The 9669-nt window shown below is 56.8% G+C and overlaps 1 protein-coding gene across 1 annotated transcript; it reads left to right on the top strand.

Moving 5' to 3' along the window:
• The first annotated feature begins 570 nt into the window (after positions 1–570).
• GBX2 (gastrulation brain homeobox 2) lies at positions 571–2021 on the top strand. Its single transcript, XM_054830379.1, has 2 exons — positions 571–1081; positions 1498–2021. The coding sequence occupies exons 1-2, from the start codon at positions 571–573 to the stop codon at positions 2019–2021; spliced, it is 1035 nt and encodes a 344-aa protein (XP_054686354.1).
• Positions 2022–9669: the final 7648 nt, after the last annotated feature.

Genomic DNA, 9669 nt, shown 5'->3' on the forward strand with positions numbered 1-9669 from the left:
AATGTCACACGCCCTGGGGGAGCGGGGGACCCCACGGAGGACCCTGACGGCACCGCGGGGCTTGAGTGCCGGGCGGGGCGTCCCCCGCGGGACCCGGGGGCAGTGGGCGCTCACGCGTGGGCCGCCCCGTCCGGCGGTGCTGAACGGGAGGGGGGGAACGGAGAGGAGGTGCTAGGGGCGTGGTCTCACCTCTCTGCCCCGCCCCACCGCCCCTCCCGCCCAATGGGAAACGGCGTCGGTGGCCACGTGGGGCGGGCCGGGTTCCCAGCCGGGCAAAATGTGAATGGGCGCGGGGGAGCGCGGGCGGGCAGAGCGGCGCGGCGGCGGCGGCGGCGGGCGGGCTCCGCGGGGGCGCACGGCGGCGGCGGCGGCGGCGGGCGGGGGGCTCAGCCCCGATGTGCGGGCGGCGGCGGCGGGCCGCGGCCCCGCTCCGCCCCGGCTGTGCCCCACGCGTGGGCGCTGCGCGGCTCTGAGGAAGAGGAGGAGGAAGAAGGAAGGAAGAAGGAAGGAAGGAAGGAAGGAAGGAAGAGAGGAAGGTGGTCGGTCGGTCGCTGCCGCCGCCGCTCCGGCATGAGCGCGGCTTTCCAGCCCTCGCTGATGATGATGCAGCGCCCGCTGGGAAGCAGCACGGCCTTCAGCATCGACTCGCTCATCGGCAGCCCCCCGCCGCCCGCCCCCGGCCACTTCGTCTACACCGGCTACCCCATGTTCATGCCCTACCGACCCGTGGTGCTACCGCCGCCCCCCCCGCCGCCCCCGGCGCTGCCGCAGGGCGCCCTGCAACCGGCGCTGCCCCCCGCGCATCCCCACCACCACCAGCTCCCCAGCCTGCCCACGGGTTTCTGCTCCAGCCTGGCTCAGGGCATGGCTCTCACCTCCACCCTCATGGCCACGCTGCCCGGCACCTTCCCCGCCTCCCCCCAGCACCAGGAGGCCGCCAGGAAGTTCGCACCCCCGGGTAACTTCGATAAAGCCGAGGGGATGCCCCCGGACGGCGGCGGCGACGACGGCAAAGCCTTCCTGGGGAAGGACGGAGCCCTCCTGCCCTTCCCCGCCGCCGACGCCGTCCAGGCCTCCCTCGGTGAGTGAGCGCCGGCGCCGTCGGGGGGGGACGGGGGGACCGGGGCGGGGGCGGGGGGGAGAGCGGGGTCCCGCCGCCCGCTCCGCGCATCACCCCCCCGGCAGGGTCGGGGGAAGGGGCGGCCCCGGGGACGGGGGGGACCCCCGGGAGGAGGCAGGGCTGGCCCCCGGGGGTCCGGTGGCCGCAAGGCCGGGAGAAGGGAGGAGGAGGAGAAGGGAGGTTTCAAGCCCCCGCCACTTGAAAAAATAATAATAAAATAAACCCAACCAAAAGACACGCGGGAAAAAACCCCCCAAAAAACCCCAACAAAACAAACCCAACAATTTTCGGGTGATGGACCTGCGGGCCGGGGGGGCGCGGTGGCCGTGGGACGGATGGTACCAAATGCTAACGAAAGGCCTCTGCTTCGCTTCCAGCCGGGGCTCTCCGGGGCCAGGGGAAGGAGGACCCCAAAGCAGAAGAGGACGCGAAAGGCAAGGAGGAAAGTTTCTCCATGGACAGCGATCTAGACTATAGCTCGGACGACAACATCCCCGGCCAGGCAGCTCACAAGGAAGAGGACTCTGGCAACGCGCTGGAGGAAAACCCCCAAAACCCCCCTAATTCCACCAACACCACATCCACGGGCAAAAACCGGCGGAGGCGAACAGCCTTCACCAGCGAGCAGCTGCTGGAGCTGGAAAAGGAGTTTCACTGCAAAAAGTACCTGTCCCTGACGGAGAGGTCCCAGATCGCTCACGCCCTCAAACTCAGCGAGGTACAGGTGAAAATCTGGTTCCAGAACAGACGGGCTAAATGGAAACGGGTCAAGGCGGGCAACGCCAACTCCAAGACAGGGGAGCCCTCCCGAAACCCTAAGATCGTGGTTCCCATCCCGGTGCATGTCAGCAGGTTTGCGATCAGGAGTCAGCATCAGCAGCTGGAGCAAGCCCGACCCTGATCTCTCCCTACCTACACTCAGAACCACAAGTTTTTGAGGGAAAAGTTTCCAAATCGGGGTTCAAAAGCAACCCACCCGAGAAAAAAAAAACAACAAAACCACCAAACCACGAAGCAAAAAAAAAAAACAAACCCCAACACCCTAAAGCAAACAACCTCCAACAAGAAAAAAAAAAATCCCACGCGAGCGCACGGCAAATCCCCGCCACGAGCGAACTTTAAAGCGAAACTTTCCACTTACCGAGTCAAGCGAGAGTCCGCGAAGGCAAGAGGCTTGGAAACTGTTTTGGTTCGGAGCAGGAATACCAAACCCTGGAAGAGACACGCAGATATTTATTATTACGCTGCCCCCCCACACACACTTTGTGCATACTCGTGCTGTCTTGGCTGCACTGGGGACCACAGATGCGGTATGGTGTCGGCGCCGGATCCAGCAGCGATTTACCCGTTGTGTGTGTGTGTCCCCCCCCTCCCCAGCATCACCGGCAGAGACATCCCCAGCGAAACCCGCAGCGCGCCTTTAGCCATCTTTTGGGTTTTGTTTCTTGTCGGGGGTGAAAGGTAAAAAAAAAAAAAAAAAAAAAAAAAAAAAAAAAGACGAGAGAACAAAAACGAAAGAAAACTAAGAGTTTCATTTCATGCCTTTTTTATTGTTTCATTTTATTTCTGATGGCTGAGTGGCAGGAACTGGGGGACGATTTTTTAAATATATTTTTTGCCTGGCTTTCTGTCGATTTGGTTTGCCTATTCTACCAAGCCATGTTTAAAAGAGAGAGAGAGAGAAAGAGAGAGAGGGGGGAAAAAAAAAACCGCACGATCTTCTCTATTGTGTTTAATTTATTTCAATGTAGCTTATTTCCTTATAAGTTATGAAATTTAAAAGCAAACTAAGTCTTGTGAATAAAAACCGACAAAGAAACAAAAAAAAGATAAAAAAAAAAAAAAAAAGCCCTCCAGCCCCCGGCTGTTCTGTCCAGAATTTGGCGTTGAGCTGATTTTCTTTTCCCCTCCTGCGCTGCCGGAGCGGAGCGATGCTGCTCTCGCTTTTTTTTTTTTTTTTTTTTCTTCTTCTTTCCGAAGCCACATTTATTGTCGGGGAAGGGGGGGAGAGGGGGAAAAAGTTTCCTTTTTTTTTTTTTTTTTTTTTTTTTTTTTGGGGGGGGTGGGGGAGGAGGGCTGGAAAAAGGCTTTTCGTGCGAATAAATGTGGATGGTCGCGGGGTGGGGGGGGAGGAGGAACACCCCCACATCCCCTCCCCGGGCAGGCGGCGGGCTCCCAGCCCCGTGTTTTGGGGGGTACAGCCGCTCTCCCCCCCCCAACCGCTCTCGTTGCACCGCGGCTGCCCCCCCCCCCAGCGCAGCCGGAGGGTCCCCCGTCCCCCCGCCCCCCTCCCCGCATCCTTTTCATCCCATTTTTCCCCCCGTTTTACTCATCCCGGCTCCATCCGTGCCGGTAGAACCGTTTTCACTGGCGGCGGCGGCTATTTGGAATTAAAAAGTATTAATTTCCCGAGGAAAACGGGGTGCGGGGGGGGTGTTTATCTATTAAAATTAAACGATCGGGTCATTGAAGGGAGCGATTCCCTCCCGAGGTAACGGCGAGGCTCCCGGGGCAGGCTTGCCGGTGGTCACATCATTTATAGCCTTTGCGCTTCATTTATTTGTTTTTATTATTGTTATTATTATTATTTTGTAACGCCGGGTTCGGAGGGGGCTGGAGGCGGCTCCGGGGTGTGGGGGGGGGGGTAGCGGGGGGGGTGTCCCTGCTCCCCCTCTCCCACCAGCCGCTCACCGACACTAAACGGCCCCGGGCAGCATCGCTGCCTGCCAGCCCCACGGGCAGCCGCGGACGCGCGGGAACCCACGGGTAATTCCAGCCTTTTCGGTCACCGCCGCCACTGCCCGCTGCTTTGGCTCCTTAAAAATTATTAGTAGTATTCATCATAATTTTCGGTTTGGTTTCTGCGCGGGTGGGAGCGGGGAGCCCGGGACACGCGTGGGGCGGCCCCGCACGCCTCCTCCTCGGGCTTCCCAGCGCTGCTTCTCTTCGGAGCGCTCTTTTTTTTTTTTTTTTAAATTATTTTAATTTATTTTCATTTGGTTTTGGTGCAAAGGGGATGCTGCTTGGAAAGCGCAGCAACCCGGAGCCGGCTCGGGCGAGCGGCAGCCCGGCTGTACCCCCCCCACCCACGGGGCGGGGGGGTTGGGTGTATTTTAGGGAAGAGCAGCTGCTCCTCACCCCTGTCCCCCCCCCCACCCCCCGGGGCAGCCCTCTCTCTACAAGCCAGCATCTGCCCCAGGCGCAGGAAAAGTTATTTGCTCCGCGGGTTGGGGTCCCCCATTCCCGCCCCCCCCCCCCCCCGCCTCCCACGCCAGGAGCGGGGGCTTTTGGGGCTGGAGGGGGGAGCCCCGGGCCGGGGGCCGGAGGAGAAGGAGATAAACAAGCGAGGGGGTTGATAGCTGTCATCATCACCATCATCATGGCTTTCATTTGGCTGCCTAATGAGTCAGATCACAGGCAGAGAGAAAAATTGTCAATCGCCCAGGCTCTAATGAATTTTTTTGCAAATTGTAATCAAGCCAGGCCGTCTCAGCTCGCTGATTAATGAGACCCAGGAGGCCCGGCCAGCACCTCAGCTTTTTATTCCATCCCGTCCTCCCTGCACTAAATTAACAGCAACTTGTCTGAGCTTCAAATTAACTCCCAATGATTAATTCTGATGGGGGGGTCTGAAGAATAGCTCGTCCTAATAGGCACTGGCCTCTGATGCTGTTTGAAATTAATACACTTCCCCTTTGGCTGCCGGCTTTAATCCAAGGTTGGGTTTTGACATCACTATATTTGTTGTTACAATAAATTCCTCTTACATCTGCAGATCAAATAATTGCACTGCTCGGGGAGCGCAGCAGAAACGCCGGCCCCGCTTCGCAGCAGCCCAAAGTCGGAGGGGAAGGAAAGCTGCCCGCTCCTCTCCACCTCGCTTCCAGCCTGCCTTAGGAAAAACCTCTTCTTTTTTGTTTTTAATATAAATATATAAAATATATATATATTTTTAAGCCCCCCCCCCAGTCACTGCCGTTGAGCAGCATCGGGATGCAGCGGCCAGAGGAGGCCACCCCTCTCCGACGGGGTGAGGAGCAAACTGCACTGCCTTGCTCTTAAATAAGACATCACAGCTTTTAAATCCCCCCCCCACCCCCTCGCCACAGCAACCCGGCAAACTCACCGCATGCCAGGGCTGCCGCAGAGACCGGACAAACTCAGCGCATGCCAGGGCCAGACGGGCGGGGGGGGCGGGCCCAGCTGCGAGACACCCCCCCCCCCCCGCTTCCTCGGAGGGGGCAGCTCTGCCTTCCGCCTTGTTTCTGTTTGTATTGACTTAATTGGTTTAATTATTTCAGCTGGGACTGGCCAGGCTCGGCTTTGTGCCTTTTCCCTGCCCCTCCTGCCCCGCCGACAAGGACCCCTTTGTGGCCGGGTGGGGGGTGCCGGACCCCCCCCCCCCCCCACGTTGGGGTTATCCTCTGTGATGGCGGGGGCCTCCCCGCTGAGCATCCCCCAAAGCGGGGCTGAGCCCGATATCTGGAGAGATGGGTGACAGGGTCCGTACCCCTGCTGGGAATTATTCTGCGCCCCCCCAGGGACTGAGCATCTCTCCCATTCCCCAAAGGGTGCAAGTTCCCCGCCCCCCGCAAGAGACACCCACCCCTGCGGGTTCGCTGTCCTCCAGGATCGGGCCCTCCCCGCGTGCTTCCACGGGCCGTATCAATCTTCATCCGCGAGGAGGAGAGCGATGAGGCCGGTAAGCAGCCGCCAATGCAAATTCCCGCCGTCACCGTCATAAAGCACCCGGCACCCTGACACACAAAAGCAACACCATATGCACGAAGACAACCTGTATGAATTATAAATTGCATCATAAAAATTGATTGCCTATCCCAACCCTTCGGAAAAACACGCTGGGGGGGGGGGGTGGGGGTGATGGGGAGAGAAACCCACCCCGCGCCCCCGAACCGGCCGCCCCACGGCAGGAGGGAACGCTCTGCCGAGCCACCCCGCATCCCTGGTGGGTGCGAGGGTCCCTTCCCGGCCCCCTCCCCGCCGCCCGCCCCTCGCTTGCTCTTTTCTCCCTCCCGCTACGCCTGGCCCATAGAGAGCCTTAATCTATTTATTTCAAGCCACTTCATCCTCTCTCCCGCTTTTGTCCCGGCCCCAGCCTCTGGCTTTGTGGCAGGACCGCTGAGGTTTTAAAAGCCCCTTCCCCTATAGTTTGAGGTCTCCTTGGCTGCCTGAATTACAATGGCTAAAACAGGATTACACTGACCTGATCCTATTAAACTCGCCAATCGATCTGTGCCGCCCTCCCTCCGGCTCGGCAAACTTACTCGCCCAACTTTCCCTGGGGCTCAGCCTGGGAAGAGGAGAAGCGAAAGGCCGCCTTTGCGAGCAGGCCTGATGGAAGAAGGAAGGATGGAGGCTATTTTTTTTTTTTTTTTTTTTTTTTTTTTGGAGCCACGTGGATTTTAAACCTCTGCTGTAGCTCCCAGCATCTTGGCCCCAAAGAAAAATGTGGCGTTTTTCTTGGTCTTGCGGGTGCTCTGACTCCCAGCCCCAGCTGGATATTAAGTCATACAGATAAATCATATAGAAAGGGGTATTTTAGCTGCAAGCAAAACGATTCTCCCTCCTTTCGGTAAGGGCATCCCTAAAGCTGCTTGCTGTGGGGCGTGCACGCTCCAGGTCCTCCTCCTGCAAACATCCCTGTGTGGAGAAAACCGCTGGGAATAAACAGGCTCAGCCCCTCGCCACGTGCCGAGCGTGCCGGACCCAAGCCTGAGCGAGGGGCTGCCCACGCTCGAGGTGCCCGCGAGCCCCCCGGGGTACCCACCGGGGCTGGGACCCCCCGATGCAGCCACGCGAGCATCTCCCCGCTGATGCCCCATGTCCCTCTGTGCCCGGGGGACCGCGTCGCCGGCGCAGGCAGGGCAGACCCAGCGGCGAGTCGTTCCTCCCTTGTCTTTATAAAAGGAACGGAGGAAGAGGAGTGCGGACCCGGCTTAACGACGTTTTCCTCGTCAGCGGTTAAACGGACCTCGAATCGGCGGTGTTAGCTGCTGCCAAGGGATGCTCTGCATCTCCTCGGTGCTAGGGCACGCCACCATCTGCGGAGGCACGGGCGCCTGGAATTAATCCCCCGCCGTCCCCTGGGAAAATAATTACAAGGCAGGGGAATAATCTAAAAATGGCAGTAAAATATGGGGTGTTTACGCTGACCTGCCAGGATGACTGAATTAGTGGCAAGGGGCCTGAATTAGTGGCAAAGGGCCTATCGCCGACTCCGGGGGAGCAGTTTTAATGCTCAAATCCTATTAATTAACAGAGCGAAAGACAAACCGGGGACTCCCATTTATAATTTTCTAAGAGTGTGTTATCACCAGCGAGGAGCTGGAGCTCTCAGGGTGAATACGTGTTGCCGAGTGACTAGAGCTCTTCCCTCTTCACACCCCCCAGCTGCTCTAAAGGGTACCAATACCCCAAAACTGGCCTCCCAAAAAGTGGCATTAGCAGTGATTTTTATTGTTTTTTTTAAAGGTAACGTATCCTGATGCTATCTTGGGGCAACAAAACCTGCATCCGTCCCAGCCTAAATAGAAAGATTTGCTTTTTGCCTTCTGCTTTCGGTTCTGTTCAAGATGTCTGTTCTTGCTGCAAAAGCCTCTGAACTCAGAAATGATGTGGGAAAATGTGGGTACGGCCCCCAAACCCCTTTGAGAGATGGCAGCCTCCCTTGCTGCTATTCCCAGAACAGCCAAAAGAAGCCACGGGCACGGTTATACAAATTAATTGCTTTTTTTTTTTTTTTTTTTCCTGGCAACCTTGACTCAAAGCGAACCTGCCAACTTCTGTGGGCAATGGCACCATCTCTTTACCCAAAGCCCTCTCGGGCACATCCCTGACGCATCCTCAGGACACGTCCCATCACTTCAAATTTGGTGGCCGGGGGGGTAATACACCCTGTGATATAATACACAGCCCCCCAAACCCCTACATTAAAGTTACTGGGTCAACCTCCTGCTAAATTTCAAGGCTCTGCACCAAAGCTGGAAGGTATAGAAGAGGTTTAAAGTAATAACTGGTTTATTTTTTTTTTCCACTGCTTGGGAAAACAAAAAAAAAAAAGCATCTTTTTCTTAGTGCTTTTCACCCAAAAACATCAAGAGGATTTGGGTTGAAATTCTCTCTCCCCCCCCAAACACTAAGAGAGACCCCCCCCAAATAATTAAACCGCTGAACAGCCCCAATGGCAAGGACCAGTGCAAAGAGTTACCCAGTCCAACTGGCACCAGTTACAGCAGCTCTCTGGTCATGCGTGTGTGTCCCCCCCCCCCCCACCGACACTCATCTCTTTGCACGGAGAGGACTGACGATAGCAAAGACCTTCTGCGAACCATCGCCGCTTGTAGATCTGCCGTCGAGCGCCGAACATTTACAAATAGCCTGTTCATTGCTAAGAAGCCACTTGGGCTTTTACGAACGTCGTTACGGCCATGGTCTAACAGTATCTATCAAAAACATTGCCTTTCCGAATTAGGGTAATGGTCATTTTTAAGACACACATCTGTATTTTTTTTTAAACAGATGCTGGGCTCCTAAGCCCACGACTGCTATTTCTCCCCCTCCCCAATTATTTTCATATTTCCCCATTTCCAAAGCGGCAATAAGTTCCCGCGAAAGAAGGGTAATAGGAAGTCTCTCTCTAAGAGAAATTGTTAATTTGGGATTTATAAAGGACTTTCCTTAATGAATAATAGTTGAGATCGATCTGTCTTCCTGCCTCATTCTGCAAAGTAACATTTGTAAAGTAAGGTGATCCCAATTACTCCCTCTAATAACCCTCTCCAGCAAGAGATTTCAGAGCCGCAGCCACGAAACCTGCCCGCCCGCCTCTGCTCCCCGGGTGCCACCAGCAGCGCCCTCCTCGGCGCTTTCCGGCTCACGATCCCCCATCTCCCTGCCTGGCACGGACCGGCTCCATCACCCGAAAACCCCCAGGGCGGGATGCCCCGCAGCCCCCCGCCCCCCCCGCCCTGAGAAGGATGCTCCATCCAGCCCCGCTGGAGGACCCACGCTGGGCTCGTCACCCCTCGTCACCAGGGTGCCAGGGTCTGGAGGGGGTTTGCAGCCCCTCAGAACACCCAGTGCTTTGACACCCACCCACCTCCTGGCTTATCAGAGAGAGGAGATTGAGAAATGACTCCATTATTGGCCGTAAGTGCCTTCACGGGGAGAAAATACTGGCACTGAAGGGCTCTTGAATCAACAGGAGGAGGGCAGCACGAGGATCGATGCTGGCAGCTCAAGCCAGATAGACTCAAATTAGAAGCAAGGTTTTTTCCTTTTTTTTTTTTTTTCTTAAAATATGGAGGCCCATTAAATATCAGAGCCAGCTAGGAAGGCGGGGGGGGGTCTCTCCAGCTCGGGGCTGGGTGCCTTCAGGGAGGAGATGCTTTAGCCAAGCATGGGTTTTTGCCACAGCGAGTGCCTTCTCCAGCTGTTTTGCCACATCTCCCCTTTCATCCTGCTTCCCTTCCCTTTGGTTCCTCCCTACGGCAGGGAACGAAGGTGTGGAAATCCCGTTCCCCTCCTTC

Source organism: Grus americana, chromosome 6, assembly GCF_028858705.1.
Source record: "Grus americana isolate bGruAme1 chromosome 6, bGruAme1.mat, whole genome shotgun sequence".
Classification (NCBI taxonomy): Eukaryota; Metazoa; Chordata; class Aves; order Gruiformes; family Gruidae; genus Grus; species Grus americana.